Genomic DNA, 16,957 nt, shown 5'->3' with positions numbered 1-16,957 from the left:
GAACCTGTGCAATGAATAATCAGTTTCTCATTATTTGTTCTCTGTGCTAAGTCTCTGTAAGAGATGCTTTTAATAATTCATTCATAATAACATTTGACTTCCTCATTCCATCATTAATGAATTATTCTATTCTTTTTATAGGTTTTCCCATCATCCCTTTCAGTGATAATAACATTGTCCACCAGATGATCAGATGATCATACAGGTTTTAAACAAACCTACAGGTTAGTGCTTATTCAAATTAACCAAACTGTCTGTTGTTGAAGTCTATCACAGTTTACACACCAATTTCCCGGTTACACATATTCTTGTACTTCTACGGTATAGTGTAGTTTTCCAATGCAGTATCAACACTGAGGGCGTGTTTACTTTTGGTTTAGTAGTTTAGATAATCTGGTGAAGCTGTTGATTTATTCACATCCTGTGTTATTATCTAACCAGGTCTCTTGTCCTGTCAGATGTAATTGTTGTTGTGTTGACCTCGTGTTTCCAGATCTTAGCAATTATTTTGGTGAGTAATGTGATTATAACTGATACCCATAGCAGTCAAAACAATCAAATCCAAGTCAGAATAAATCATATTTATTTTTTAAACATGAGAGCTGATGATGATATGGTCAACACTTTACAAACTGCAGCCGGATGGCTTTGTTTGGGTGATGCCGCAGCCCCGTAAATCAGCTTAAAAACCATATGATGATAAGAAGCAATTAAAGTCAAGACAAACAGTAAACAATGCATCTCCTCCTCCTCCCCCCTCCTCCTCTTCTGAAACTTCAGTTCTTCATGTTTTTCTCTCTCTGGCTTTATTTGTGTGGTTGCTGAGTGAAAGCCACCACAGTGGCAGAAGGGCCCAGAATAGACGAGGGTGGGGAAGGCCAGCGCACTTGCATGTGGGCTGCTGAGCTGTGCGCTCTGTAGTGTCTCTAAACCATCGGCCGGCCTGTGGAATGGAGGCTGCTTCCTTATGCATGCCAGTGGTCAGAGCCGAGCCTACACACCCTCAACTATTTCTGTCCTCTCCTCTTACTCTTCCTATTTTCTCTCTTCCTCTTTCTTCTCCTCTTTCTCTCTCCTTCTCATGGAGTTCTAAAATATTTGGAAATGCAGTGAAAGCATGAAACGTAGAGAGAAAACTATTTTAAAATAGACTTACACAGTTCACCTTAAAAATATTCTGTGCCTCAACAAAAAAATGTAATATATTATATGTCTTATTCTACTCTTCTATTCTCACTGTTCATATCTTCTAATTTATTGCAAGTTCAACAGCTTTTTGGCGATGATGTTTGACCTATTTATTCCATGTACTGTCATTACTGAGCCCTGCACATCTGATTTTTGGCTGCTGCCATGATATAATACTGGTGACACAAAATATTTATCTGTTTCCCCCTTTGTCGTAAACATGTTTAAATGGAAATGAAAGAAAAAATGTATGCAACGATGTAAACGGGCGATTCTATTTCAGGATATAAAAATGTAAGCAGTGTGGAAAAAGGATGTACACACCCTGCAGAGCTACTAATCACAGCAATGGTCATCAGTGTGAAATTCACTTTTAATGATAACACCGACATTCCTGGGGCGTTACTGTTGCCGATCACACAATTATGCGGGGCCAATTAAGTCTAATTTAGTGACTAATGAATGCTTTGCTACCTCAAGGCAGGAAAGTATAATCTAAAAAAAATGTGAAACATTCCTTTTGTTTGTTATCTGAATGCATCTTTAAACTGTACCTCGGGGAAATATAAATTCAAACAATGTAATGACGGGCTGCTGGGGAATTCTTCAGCTGTACAGAGAGTGGTATTGTTTTAGGGAGGCCTTAAGCCTTAAGTAACATTTGTTACTCTCCAGCTTTCTTTGTCGACTTGAATGTGCAGTATTCAGCTACACAAAGGACCATACGAGTGAATTATTGTCTGTTTGTCCGGATGCATTCCAGCCACCTGGTGAAGCACAAACACACAGAGACTCACTGTAGAAGAAAATGTCTGTATCTCCCACTCAGATGCCCTAACTCCTTCTATTTCCTCCTTTCACTCCCACACTCACACTTACAGTACAGGGCTTTAGAGAGCTGGTGATGGTATGGAAATGTGCCAGCTCAGCCTACTGTATTTCTCTACAGCGTATTACAGACATGACACACTGGACAGGGCCAGAGAGACGTGTCTGATGAATCGATGAACGCTTACTTACGCAAAGTAAGTGATAAGCAGCACTAGATAAGGCAGATCAGATGTCTCTGCCCACAGGATTTAGTCCTGAGTCTGGGGCAGTTGGAGGGGACCAGTCCCGAGCTTGTGCCCCACCCCCACCTCATGTTAAATACATACCACAGGGAGAAGGTGTAGATCACTGCTTTATCAGCCCTGTGGGGAAATCAGGAGGTCCAGATGGGGTCGCCGTGTTTCTCTTTCTCTCTTTGTGAGCGAGCTACCGCAGGAAGCGAGGTAGGGATAGTTTACTGTTCAGTGGATGAAATATATGGCTGCTTATCATGCCACAGAAGAAAGCCGATTGACTCACCTCGGATTTCAGTCTCCTAGTTTTACAGTTGAGCACTTCTGACCCCGCTGACTGGAAAGGTTATGAGGTTGTGTTACATCACGCTGCAGTAAAATAGTAGAGGATGAAAAATGGCTGTTAATCATGGTTCAGAAGATGAGTGATGGCCCTGTAATGGCGGTAGATGCTATCATGGAAAAAAGAAGTGTTTCTGTCTGACATGGCTCAGTCAGAGGTTGGAGATTATCATCCATTATTGTGAAGTAAATTACAGCCCTAATGGATAACGTCAGTGTTGACTGGTCGACAGAAGACGAGACTGGAGTTGCAATTTGATCCTTAACATTGTGCGTCTCCCTGCCCTCCCCACGAATTTACTACACTTTCAAACTTGTGTCTTCTAAAATTAAAACTACACAAAATAAACACTGTACCAATCAAAGTGCTTTGTGGTAAATGCTAATGTGTAGTGGCAATGACAACATGCAGATATTCACATGCTAAAGCTCTCATCCAGAATGTGGGCTGCTTACAGGAAACATTGAATCATGAGCTAATTTGAATAACTTCTTAACGGGAAAGATCTCGTCAGGTCATCATCAGTTAGCTTTCGATTATTGACAGTCTCTGTGTCGATGCTACACAAGGTCCATGCTATCAAATGCTCTTCCTTTCACATTATCAGTTCTTTTGTGGCCTCGCCCATTTGCACACACTCGGTTTCTCTGCACACGCTTGGTGTCTCAAAACTTCTGTGCATGCTCACTGGTTCTGAATACAATAAAGACTGAGGTATCCCTGGTATTTGTCTAGCCCCCACAGCAGCTCCCTCCACCTTTGACACATGCTAGAGTTTCTGTGCAGCAGGCCATTATTACAGGCCTGTGCACAATTCTTTCTGAGTTAATTTCTATGCTTGAGTTGAGAAATGCATGATGATACAGTGTGTGGCCTGTATTGATGTTATATAAAGTAAAAGGTCACTGTGTGAAGTTAAACAGAGGCTTAGAAGAATGTAAGGGTCAGTGGGGTTCATTTGGTTAGACAGTAAATGAGGAGGTGGCAAGTTAAAACACAGTCCCTACAATGTTTTTCTCTTCTGCTGACAGGTTCCAACAGGCCGCAGCCATATTACCACTGTCAGCTTTTACACTACAGTGTCAGTTTTATGTAACACTCACAGGGCACAGTTACTAAGAAGTTACTTTGCACATTTTTGGGGTGGTGGGTAGGCGCCAGTGTTCAAATTCTCTCTCTCTCTCTGGCTCTGCCATCAGCAAACTTTAAATGAATAATGTTTGTGTTGTGCTGTTTCTGTCACAGCTTGATTTTTGCATTTTGACAGAGAAACTGCACATGTACGGCTCCTCTGTAAGTTCTGTGTAATGTTCTGGCATCTTTTAGTTGCAGTTTGGCTATTTTTGGTTTTTATAACCTTCAGTTTTACTGTTTTGGTTTTGTCTTACCACACTTGCCAACCCAATGTGCACTACCTGCACTACAAAAGCAGACAAGTCAGGTCAGTTTCATTTGTATATTACTTTTCATTCACAGTGGCAATGCAAGGTGCTTCACATCAGCATGAAAAGAAATGGATGAATATTGTATCATAATATTTAAGGTTGCCTCATTGGACTTTCTATTTATAATCACAACCACATCCTCAGTCCTTATATCCTTGAATTGGATAAAGAAAAACCCTGAAAAAACTGTGATGTGTATTTTACTACAGAAGAAAAGATTCCTACTGGAAAACAAAGCAAAATGCCTTCAAGCATCAAGGTGAATTCAGAGAAACATTTCATGTATCATCAACTAAACAAGAATACAAAGAACAACTCAATAAAATAAAATAAAAGTGAAACATTTTTCAGTGGAGGGAAACTAATCTCATTATACATAGTTGAATTAGCATTAATAGCAGTTATGTAGGTGCCCTGATTCTTGATAGGCTAAAGATGTATATTATATCAGTTTAGCAGCCAAACAAGCAGCATACTTAGTTATAATCTCTGTGTAAAGAATGAAATTCTAAAATTAAAACTGTCAAGATAAAAAGCACAGCAGATGGTTTCTGGGTATCTTTAAAACTCCCGTGCTTTTCTGCCTTTCCGTGCTCAGCTATGTTTTGCAACCAATCATATGCTTTATTGTGGGACGCATGCCAAACGCAGAGCTGCCACTAAAAGGAGCAACAGTGCTTCACAAATCCTCAAGAATGTGCTTTTTTCATTTTAAATAACACAATTAAACAATTTTACAAGAAGCATGAATGCAATCAACTTAATCAAAGGGTTTCTAAGTCGACAGCTGGAAACCTCCAACGCTTCTAATGAACGCAGCCTTTACAGATAATCTCACCAGATGTTACGAAGTACAGTGCTGTTGTTGGAAATGAAACCGCACATACTTCTATCTAAACCTGATGAAAAGCAGCCAACACACTCACTCTGATAATGTACAATACTGCAAAACACTCCCAGAGATCATAAATACTCATTATTGTTATTGGCATTATCAGTTCTGCTAAATGAAATCAAAGTCATGACTTTCTGTTAGTGATTTAGGACTCCTCTCTCCTCCTGCTGCTGCCAGTAGCAACAAAGTGTGTTTTATTTACCGTACGCAAAGAAATTTAACTCTTTTTTTCCTTAACCATGGAATTTTATTTACTGACTTAACAGATAAGATCGTCATAAAGCAAACAAGAGTGACACTTGGAGTCCCAGTGGACATCAAAGTAGGCATGGAGAAAAACAGGAAGTAGTTATTCAATCAGATTGGAGGTAACATTACAATGACAGTTTCAGTGAAGGTCAGTCCCCTCCCAGATTTGTCATGCGATGACCATGTAATGTACTCCAGGTTCAAAAATAGAACCAAGCAGCTATTCACTCTGTATCTCACAAAGAATGCTGAAAATGTTTCCCTCTTCCCCTCATGACCCACAAGAGACACGGCTGAAAACTTTACTGTCTGCGTTGTTGCTCTGTAATTGCATCCAAACAACAGTTTATTCATATTATCTTCTCACATGAAAAGTCATTATATAACCACAGTCGTGTACAAATTCCAACATGGTGGAGCATGGTGCCACAGCTCACAACATGTTTCTAGTGACAAACGGACTCCACCATGGGTCCACTCAACACCACCATGTCTATCAAACTATGTGAAAGATTTCCACCTGAACAACACGAGACATTCACACGTTCATTTCCGCATCCTCCTTCCAGCCAATGATGTAAACACAGACAACTGACCTTAGCTTGACTCTAGCTGCTGCCCTATTATACTCACCCACCTATGATATGGTCGAGGGCAATTCGCCAGTTCTCATGGACATAATGGCTCTCTCTTGGTTGTGGTTGGAGCAGGATATAGGCTGGTTGAAATGGACAACCACAATCTGATTGCAAGAGGGTGGCCTGTGGCACAGCTACTACAATTCCAGTGGGAAGAGTCACTCGTTACCCAGTGATGTATTACTTGTTCTCTTTCCAAGGATGGGAGCCAGACATCAGCACACCAGCCTGCAAACGGTCGGATGGTCTAATTGCTGAAGAGCGTGTTTGTCTCAGCAAGGTTAAGGAAAAATCTCCACTCGGATTCTCTTACACGATCATCAATCTGAGAGGTTGAATGCATTCCAGGAGTTATTTAGCGATAAAGCGAAATGTTAAGTTACATTTACTTGTTGTACATTTTGCTTTATATTTTGTTCTGTTTCCATCTCCCAGAGAACATCAATTTGCTGCAATCAGTTGTGGTTTTTACATGGACGTCACATCAGAGTAAAATGCATAACATTAATGAGTGAGCATTGGCAAGGGTATCCCAGTAACAAAATCAGTTGTACCACTTTCTACAAATGCTGCATGACTGTGGCTGCATTGCATTCTGGTATTGGTGGTATAGTGGTCAGGTTGGCTTCTTGTTTGCAATGGTTTTCCTCCGTTTTTTAAAATAGTATAGATTTCTTTTGCCACTGATGGGCAATGAAACAAGTTATAAACAGTGACTGACCGTTTAAATACCTTTAGTAAAGGTAAAACAATAATCTGATTACCCACACAGTCAATCTATTTGGAACTGATGAAAACAATGTACCTAGTGAGCTGTAAAGGTTTAATTCACATTGGATTTTATTAACATTAAACATTGCAAAGTAGTACAATTACAGCCAATGTCCACCTGCATGTAGACTATACTACCAAACACAATAAGAGCACTGTAAATTGCACTAAAATTAAATGCCATCATTTTATATCTCCACCTCTTGCTGACTGTATTCTTGAACTCCACCTTTCGCCAAGTTTGTTTAGGTGCTAAAATAGACACAAAATCCAAGGTGCTGCCTCTGGTGTGTGTGGTCTGCTGTAATTTAGACTGGTGCATCACCCACGCACACACAGAAAAACATTTTGGGCTACAGCCACAAAGAAAGACAGTGTTTAGACTACCCACAATCCCCTCCTCCTCTGTGCTCGACTGCACATCTCCTGCACTCAGAATATTGGCCAGTGCCCTCAGCATTGAGTCCCTCCCTGTGTGCTGCCTGTAATGCTGAGAACATTGTGAAATGTTTACTGTCAGGATTAAAATAAATGTGTACATGACGACTCACGGTGAAATAGTGCAACCCCAAGAGAAAGTTTTGATAAGAATGTAAGTGGAGGAGTTGTAGACGGAGCTGTCATCATGTGGCGTCAAGTCTGAGACTCTGTACAGTGTATATTGAATATGTGTTCATCACAGTGTTATTAAAAGCTGGAACCCCCCAGAGAGTCAAGGAGATGAATGTTGTTTTAGCAACTGCACATATGTCTTTATTAATTTCCCTTTGCAATATAACCCCTTTAGGTTTAATCATAGAAAGGAGAATTTATCTGGGCCCTGAAAATGCTGACACAAGATACATCTCACATGGCTGCAATTATATGTTATTGTGCCCACAATATATCTTTCCACATCCTCCCCCCATCTTCCTACTGTTTGCTGGTTTTGTGATAGATGGATTTACAGATCATGACATCCAGACAACACACTGTTTCCAGTTTCTAATAAATGCACTGAAAAAAGCAGCAAAGGAAGCAACAGTCTTGTAGGTTTTGTATGATAGCGTTTCATATTCCTCACCTCTGTCATGCAGTCTGCCGCAGACACCAAGTGATAATGATGTTGCTTACTCCATAATGGGTGTGAACACAAGTGTTGCAGTGGGAAGAGGGAGGGTGGAGTTCGTTGGGTGAGGTATTAACATGAGATTAAAACAAAATCTGTGAGAGAGGAGAAAGTCATCAACCACACGCACTGTATAAGCACCAGACAGCAGTAAATATATGTTACAGAGTTGAGCATGCCTCTTAAAATCTTGTTTTTCTCAGTTGATTTGCTTCAGGAGACAAGGACGAGCTTGTTTGCCTGACCTAAGATCAGTACACGGTGTGTCTGTAGGGGAAAAGTGACCTCAGTGGAACAGTTCAGACAGTACACCTAAAGAGAAACCTCACTCAGAAAGCTCTCCTTGTGTAAGGGGGCAAAGACGTGGCCCAAAGCAGAGCGAGCAAGGCAAATGAGTCTTAATATAAGTCTAATTCCTTCCTTAACCAAACCAGAAAGACAACTTGTGTTGGAAAAAATAAATATAAATGAGAAACTTGTTCCTGGCAAACACTGTGTATTCAGCAGAATAAGACACACTATAGGCTGCTGTTGCCGGTGGAGGGAGAAAACACTGGAAAAACCAGCTCTCTCAGGATCAACAAGCTAACTCACCAACTCACCCATTTAATAATGTTCAAGTCAACATGTGTCAATAACTTGCTAACATGTAACTGCAGACTTGTTATTTTGCTTTATGCGGGATTGCTGAGGGGAATTACTATATAGTAAAGAGTAGATATAGATCCTAACACTGTAAAAATGATTTCAGTTTGTTTTCCATGTGATCGTGATTCACTGTCCATCCTAAGTGCAACACAAGAAGGAGCCTTCACAAAAATAAGCAGCATCAGCATCTTGGATCAAAGCTAAAGAAAACTTAACTTTCGGTGTGTCTCTGCTTCACTCGGTGAAGGACTTTCACAACACACCATGTAAATCAATAAAGTTCATGAATAGGTTCACAGGCGACCTAATAAAATGAAAAGGACTGAATTCCATAGCTGTGTCAGGTTCATTGTTGTTGCTCACTGTTACACTGTCGTGATTCACTGGGACACCTGTGAATCCATCATTAATGGTATAAGGAACTGTGCAGTGCTATTGTAATATAACAAGTGAAAACATTATATATAGACCGTCTTGAAAAACAAACCAATGCTGGCTCATTTACAAATATGCTGAATAATGTCCTTGTGAAAAATGTATTGAAATCATTTATTGGTCATTCTATAAGTAAATATCAACTGACGATAAAGCCGTTGCATGCATTATAGCTTATTAAATGGTTATCACTGACTAAATTTCCCATCTCTCCACTACCGAGCACTTTATCATGTTGGGAAATTACTTACTGTTTCCTTTTAGATCAATAGCTCTGGGTTTTCCATGGTTTAGTGGCCTTCCTAAATGACAAGATAGTGTTGTGTGTTCTACTTACAGATCATGTGCTGGCCACATGGATACCATGATGACATCACTACGGGATGATACAACAACAACATGCTAAAAGGGCTTCATTTACAACTGCTGTTTAACTGGTGCTAAATAACGCCTGTGTAAGTTAAATAGAGGGTGTCCATGCATCTGTGCACTGCTCACAAACAGACACAAACCCGGGAATCATTCCGGTGTAAGGCTTTGCAAAGCATTATATATGAGTACTCATTACAGCGGTGCATTCATCCCATGGAACACAACAGCAGGGAGAAAGTGGATTAAGGAGAATGAGCTAGCCAGGCTAAATTTACCAGGAGGAGGAGGAGTGGGAATTTGTGGTGTTTGAAGAAGGATGTGCTGCTTCATATGCTGGACAAAGCAGGGCTACTCTTAAAGTACTACTACAACTTGTGAGGACATGTATGCACCCTTTTTCTTATCCGCAGACACACACACACACACACACACACACACACACACACACACCCACACACACATTGATTGAAATACAAGTGCCCATCCCCCCACATTAATCTTTTCCCCTTTTGCTATGCACCGTATTAGCAGAAGCACCCACCTCTCCTATGCTTTCTCCAACCTTTCCCCAACCCCAACCCAACCTTTTCAGAGGGAAACTGCACAGCGCACTGTGACATCACTTCTGAGCAGCACCGGTTACTAAGGTGATGGGTTTTTTTATTTTTTCATACAAGAATAGATCCTGGAAAAAATGTACCGGAGAGGCTCATCATGTCCTTGACTTCAGGGCATCAGGTTAGAACCTTCACAACCTCATGTCTCTGCCTGTGCATTTAATGACATTATGGATAAACAGATTCCCACTGAGGAGGTTTATTTTGTTACTCATGTGATGAGTCTTGCTTGTGCTACAGTGCTGCAGCATTGTGCAGTGATTAGTCCATTCACCACACTGCTGCAGCTTTGCAAAAAGAACAGGATTGTACGCAATATACAGAAAATGTGAGAATGTGAAATGAGTTTGCAGCGCTACAGTTTTTGTCTGCTCACATCTGATAAAGGCTATTCAGTAAATGCAGTCGGCAGCTGACAGACATCTCCTCGTCTGTCTTATGAGCCTTCCCTCTCTATTCTTATCTGTCTATCACACATGCACACCCACACCCTCCCATTATTTTCTCAAAGTTAGACAGGGGAGGGAAATGGCGCTCACACACTCATTGCACATATCACAAGGGACTGTATCAGAGACAGCCAGACATCCCACGAGGCATCTGCTTTTCTCTGCACTGGACTCTTTTATTTTTTTTTCTGCTGTGAGGCTATAGCTTGTGATCATCACTGCAGCTCCACCAAGGCACAGGAAGCAAGGAGGATCCTCAAACACTGCAGAGGTGCTTAAGAAAATCTGAGCTCTGGGTGGGAGAGAGGACAGACACGCACAGGTGCTGCTAAAAAGAGAGAGAGAGGCAAGCAAGAACAGCCTCAGAGAGGCTGAGACAGAGGACGAAGAGGGGGGGGGGATTGAGGGGAGGTGTAGGAGGAGACTTGTCTTGCTTCAGAGGGGAATAGGAGCCGGAGAGCAATTCCAAAACAGCTGTCCGGCAGACGTCCCAGTCGACAGAAGTGCAGCCCCGAGGCAGAGACCGTAGATAGGGCAGTGTCAACAAGCCACAAGAGCAGCACAGCAGCCACTGAACACACACATAAACCTGCGGCTGCAGCATTCACACCAGCACCAACACCAGCGATACCTGGAAAAGATCAAAACATCCCCACTGGAATATATGAGGTGAGTGAGAGCAAGAGGATGTTTTATTTCACACTGTACAGTAATCGGAATTAATAACTTGCTGCAGTTTACCTGATGTTGTGAAAGTGTCTCAGAGTTTTTTACTGGATGTGTGGCGCAGAATGGGATATTGCTTATTAACAGTGGAACGTGCTAAGTGTGACTGGCAAGTTAGGCATGTAGAGGAACGCTTGTCCAGCTCTCATGCATGTAACACACGAGTTGAAGCACAGAGAGCAACATGATAGCCTCCTCGCTTTCCAAGAGAGACATTTTAAGTCTGGCTGCATGCTGAAAAGCATGTTCCTCTTAAATGCAAAGCTGGCTTCTGCTTTCATCTCTCAAGGGGACCAAATGTGGAGGCTTTTCTGGTAAACAGGGAGGAAAAGACTTTCCCTTCATGTTTCATATGCTTTGGTTCAGTTTTCTGCTCATCTCTGCCAAAGATAACTCTGGCAAGTGCTGGCCATGCTTGTGGGTGGCACAAGGGGAGGGAGAAATAAAGACAGAACAAATACTCCACCCTGCTATTCGCCCTAGTCCCGGCACCACCACCATGGTCCTCAAAAGTAAGGCCTGTGCCTATAATTGAGGTTTTTTTTTTTACGCAACAAACAGCTCAATCTATTCTGTGAGGCTACCATTACCCTCTGTGGTATGTGCATTTTCTTTTTTTTAACAACCCCAAAGAGAGGGTCTTTCTGCTATTCAAAGGCGTGACAGAATTCAAGTCCATGGTTAGACGTTAGACGGATATTTGGAAACTTCAAACTTCCACAAAGTTGCTTTGTAGAGACAGTGGGCAGAATTCTACCCACTGGTGATGTTACACTGACCACAACTGCTACACAAGTGCAGAATAGCATGCCATTTTTCAACAGCACTCATGTGAAATGTCAGCACACTAATCCCATCACGGGTGGAATATTTAGGGGATGTGCAGTTTCTATTTCAAAGAGTGTAGAAGTCATATACAGGTCATATTTTGGACAGCTGCTCTCCTGAGCCTCTTTTACTGTTACGTCCCTCTCTGGCTCTGGAGCACTTTGGCAAACAGTGAACTAAAATGCATCATCAAACTGTAGAATTTGTTTAGACTACAGTAGGGTTACACTCCCTCTAAGAATAAAGTGACCCAGTTGTATCACACGTGACTTCTAGCTGTCCAGAAATACCCAGACAAATCACAAGCCATTAGTTTGATTACCAGATACCAACACCACATTTATCTGCCCCCAACACTCAAACTTTCAGCACCTCACTCCTTCTTCCCCCCTCGCTAATAACTAACTCTCTAAGCATGAACTGATGAGGCAAAGTTCCATTTTTAAAGAGGCTGGAGTGCCTCCAGATGACTTCATGCCCAGTCAGATACTGTAGCTATTGCTGACCCAATGGCACAGTGGCTTTATTCAGCAACTCCCATTATAACTGGATCACTGCTCAGGCTAACAGCTTTGAAAGGATGGTACCATCAGATCCTCACTTCCCTTAATGTGTAAATAAAACCCTTGCGACTGCACTCAGCAGTGCCGGCGCCAACGGTCTAGAAATAGTCAACACGTGCCATGCTGCTTCTTTTGGGATGAGTTCCAGAAGTGGATTTCAAATCTGCGCTTGGCTTAGAGAGATACCAGAATGTACCTGTCTAACTATTAACGGCCTACGACGACCCATGCAGAGTCATTGGGTCAGCAGGCCTTAGGAGTCTGTCCTGGGATACCTTGGGCTGTTTTAATTGATTTAATTTCAATGAACTTCATACACTTTTTTTTTTTTTTAAATAAACATCATACAGCAGATTGCTAAACGACCCACATGAGATCGTTGTTTTCCTCTTGCTTTGCTGGTGGCCCCTGAAATTCCAGTCATGTTTGCCATACAAGCCAAACTGGGCCACCAGCAGGATGTCTGATGTGAAGGTCAGACTTTCAGGCTTTCACCGTACCAGCTGGCTCCTCATGGGCCACAAGTGTTGACCTTGGGTAGGATGTACAGCAGATGTCCTCCAGTGAGAGATGAAAAAGTTGGATTGCTGTGCTGCTAGAGGATTCCCCATAATTTCTGTCCATACTATTGATTGCAGCCGACATTATCATCTATTACCATGCATTGGCTGTGTGTTTGCTGGTGCCACTGGAGAGAATATGGTCCACACATGCCAGGAAGTTGTTATAATTTCATCAGTGCAGACCAAAAATCGATAGGTATGTTTGATAGGAAGTGTTGTAGCCAGAAGTGCAGCAGTGACCTTATTATTTTTGGGAACAGTACAAAACAAAAGTTAACACAGACATAGATATGTGCACTCTGAGCTCATTGGAAGCAGATTTTGGCTTGGTGGTGCATTTGTTTCACTTCCTATCCAAGCGCAATTTCCCACTGCAGTGAGCATCAGCTGTCAAGGTCACAAGGAATTGAGGAGCAGCAGTGAAAGGCATAGATACTAACAAAAGAAATTATACAAGTAGGAAGAAGAAAAGGGGAGAGAAAAGAGAGAAAGCTAAACAAATGAGGGATTTTGCTTTGCCCCCTTCCCTTCATCAAATATTGCAGCACTGCCTCCCGCCCCAACTTCCCTTTCTCTCCCTCACTGTTAGCAAACAAACACTCTCTCCTTCGCGCACATGGCCCGCATTCAAAGCTGCTATCTCTCACGAGCGCAGTCAGGCACCTCACACTCACACCAGCACTCAAATCCACAAGAAGAGCTGCTTTGCCATTCAACACACTCACACATGTTCTGCATCACTCGGTGTATATATAGCCCCATAGTGTTTGCTGGCTGACGGGTTTATTTTTGTTGTAGTGGTAGCACCTAAAGTGAGAAGATTTCACCTTGTACTGTCTATCCTCACGACGCTGTGGCTTCCATGGGGCAGATGCTATGACAGTTCAGAAACAGGCAGAAAACACAGAAAACACAGAAATTCATTTTGAAAAATGCACGTCAGTGCAGTGGTTTCCAGCCTGCTCGTCGAATGCAAACATGCAGCAAGTGTTGGTCTCTCTGGCTCCGAACTAATGTGCCTGCTGAATAAACATAGCCTACTTAAAGTGTCTCTGATAAGACTGATGCAGTGTGTCTCTTTGGGGTTGGCTGCAGCAGGAATGTGGATGTTTTCTCAGTGAAACCTTTTTTTTTCTTTTGGGGTGGACTTGACCGCCCAGGAACTTTTGTGCACTCTGTCAGACAGTCACTGCTGACAGACCTCTCATAAGTAAATATGTCTATAAATGGGCAAGCTCTCTTCTCAGTGGTGCTTCCCCCACCACCCCAACCCTCCATCCCAATCACACACACACTGACACTGTTAACTCCCTTCCTCCACGGAGTGTTTTCCCCCTTCTCCTTGGTAGCTATGTCATCTCAAACGGTCAAACCAATTCTCTCCTCTTCTTACATCCTAAAAAACCTGAATGCCAATTTGGGTTTTAATTTGAGAAGCTCTGAGAAGCCAACATGTGCCTCAGGCGCCTTTTTTATCAAATCCAATACTCTCTTAATAATGTGTACCCATCCTAATGCATTGTGCTTGGCTGGTATCTCAGCACTTATTAAACTTGGAGCTGACCAATCCAAGATAAGTCAATTCAGAATCTGCAGCACCTTCTTTCTTAAGACCCACTTGCTTTGTAATCCTTCGTTCTAACTCTCTCACACATCACTCTAAACCTTTCAAACCCCTTTTCTCCCCTCTGCTCTATCTCTTTCTATCTGTGTGTGTCTGAGCAGTAGCTTGTTGCTAAAACAGGCTGCCCTGCTCTGATCCCACTAAAGCCCCCCACCTCCCCTTTGCTTCTCCTCTCCCAGTCTGCGATCCAGCTGTTCCACATTAGCACATCCACAGTTCTGGAGGCCAAAGGAGGCTCATGCATGGAAATGTGAATAGAACAGCAAAAAGTCAGACCCAGGCCTCGTCCTCCTCAGCTCTGGCTTCTAAACTCAACAGATGCAATAATGCAGTAATGAATTTTTTTGTCTCTTGCAGGATCCACATTTTGTTTCTCTGAGTTGTGTTGGTGACCACATTTCTTTTTCACAAAGGCTGGATAGGAGCTTTGTTGCAGTAGCAGTACTCATCACTAGAACCCTTAGGTGATTAGCTGAATGTATACTTAGATAAAATGCTGACATATTTCCTATTTGTGTCTGATTTCAGGAACGCGTCTGTCTGACACTGCAACAACCTGCCCTGCTTGGAATCCTATTTCCTGTTCAATGCCACAATCGCTGTCATTTTTGGGGGGATTTTGTTTGACCAGTGTGTTATTGAGAATGTAACTGGAACCTCTCCCCTGCGGAACTGTAACATCCAGAACTGACCAACCTTACTATCCTGCATATTTGAGCTCTCCTCCTCAATTACAGCTATGCCAGCAAAAGCACCCATATACCTAAAACCCACCAATAATAAGAAGGGGAAAAAGTGTCGCCTCAGAGATATTTTGTCCCCAGACATGATCAGTCCACCACTTGGAGACTTTCGTCACACCATTCACATCGGCAGAGGTGGGGAGAGAGATGCGTTTGGAGACATGTCTTTTCTCCAGGGGAAGTATGAGCTCCTACCAGGAAAGGGAGACATCCACCCTCAGTATGCCATCCAAAGTGAGTTTCTGCGAGCAAACAGTACAGGTGATGCTTCCTTTGCTGAGACACCCTCTCCTGTACTCAAGAACGCCATCTCCCTCCCAACAATTGGTGGCTGCCAGGCACTCACCTTGCCACTGATCTCCTCCTCTGTGTTCTCCATGCCACCAGAGCCACTGGAGGACATAATGGGGCCATCAGTTCCCATGAAACCTGACAGCGCTGAGGAGGTAGAGATCTTGCAGATGGATGCTCTGTTGCGCTCTTTGGAAGTCTTCAGCAGCGAGCCCGCGTCTCCCTCCACGGATATCCAGTCAAAGCCTGACGTCCTCTTGGATCTGCTGGAAAACACAGAGAAGTCCACCTCCAAGGCAGTTTCCAAAGCTAACAAAATAAACAAGAGTGAAAGCAGATATGACAAGCCGAAAGGCTTTTATATCAATGGTCACAGCAACACTATCTACAAAGCTAATGGAAGCCTGAATAGCAACACAAGCAGCGACAGCTTTGATAGCTTTAGTGCTAAAGGGGACTTCCAGAGCAAGATCTGCAATGGTGATGGGAATCTCAATGGCAACTACAGTGAATATGGACATTTTAACAATGATATTACTCTGGGATTCAAGCAGGAGTTCCCAAAGTGCAACGGAGAGTGGGCAGACAGGGACAGTGGGGTGGAGGAAGGCCGCATCTGTGATTTTGAATTTGAGTTTTCCAAGGAGAAGAGCACATCTCAGGATTCACTTGCCCAAATCACGGGGTCATTCCTCTCCCTCGAACTCGATCTGGGCCCATCCATCCTCGATGATGTGCTCAACATAATGGATAAACCCGCAGCAAAGAGCAGGCCTTGAGCTGCACCGGTGTCCCAGGAGGAAAAAGGGAATTAATAAACTATAGCCATGAGGAGAGAAAGACTCACAAAGCAATCAAAATGGTGTCTGGATATATCATTGAGATGAAAATGAGCTACGATAGACAGAGCTGCTTATGTTTTTATTGTCAAAACATATAATTATTCTAGCTTCTATGGAGTGTTAGTTCTTGTTTTTTTGTTCGTTTGTTTGTTTGTTTGGTTGTTTTGCCATGCCAGCCGCATGTTTAAGATGCATGTGCTATTGAGTTACAGCTAAAACACAGCCATTGTGCCTTTGATTTAAAATTTCTGTAAAAATGTTCCATATTTGTGTTAGTGTGACTTCCACAATATGTACAAGATATCTTTGAGGTCATTGGCTTTTTTACACAGTCTTGACACAGGCTCTCTCTGAACATATAGCATTTTGTGACTTTGAGTGTGTTTAACAAAGCACTGTTTTGTTTGCCACACAGTTCATTTGCCACATGCCTATTTCAAACAACAGAACACTATGCATATTTGTGTTTTTAGAATTGCAACACAAATAAATTCATTTTGTCCTATTATGGCTAATTTCTTTCTGGGAATGTGTGCATACACAAGAAGTGAGTGT

The 16,957-nt window shown here is 42.5% G+C and overlaps 1 protein-coding gene across 1 annotated transcript; it reads left to right on the top strand.

Annotated features, from left to right (window-relative positions):
- Window positions 1–9,902: 9,902 nt before the first annotated feature.
- cdc42ep3 (CDC42 effector protein (Rho GTPase binding) 3) lies at window positions 9,903–16,350 on the top strand. Its single transcript, XM_026356421.1, has 2 exons — window positions 9,903–10,891; window positions 15,055–16,350. Exon 2 carries the CDS (start codon window positions 15,266–15,268, stop codon window positions 16,337–16,339), a length of 1,074 nt encoding a protein of 357 aa, XP_026212206.1. The 5' UTR covers window positions 9,903–10,891; window positions 15,055–15,265; the 3' UTR covers window positions 16,340–16,350.
- The last annotated feature ends 607 nt before the right edge of the window (window positions 16,351–16,957 follow it).

Source organism: Anabas testudineus, chromosome 15, assembly GCF_900324465.2.
Source record: "Anabas testudineus chromosome 15, fAnaTes1.2, whole genome shotgun sequence".
Classification (NCBI taxonomy): Eukaryota; Metazoa; Chordata; class Actinopteri; order Anabantiformes; family Anabantidae; genus Anabas; species Anabas testudineus.
The sequence above is the reverse complement of the archived record's forward strand: the minus strand, read 5'-3'. Positions and strand labels throughout refer to the sequence as shown.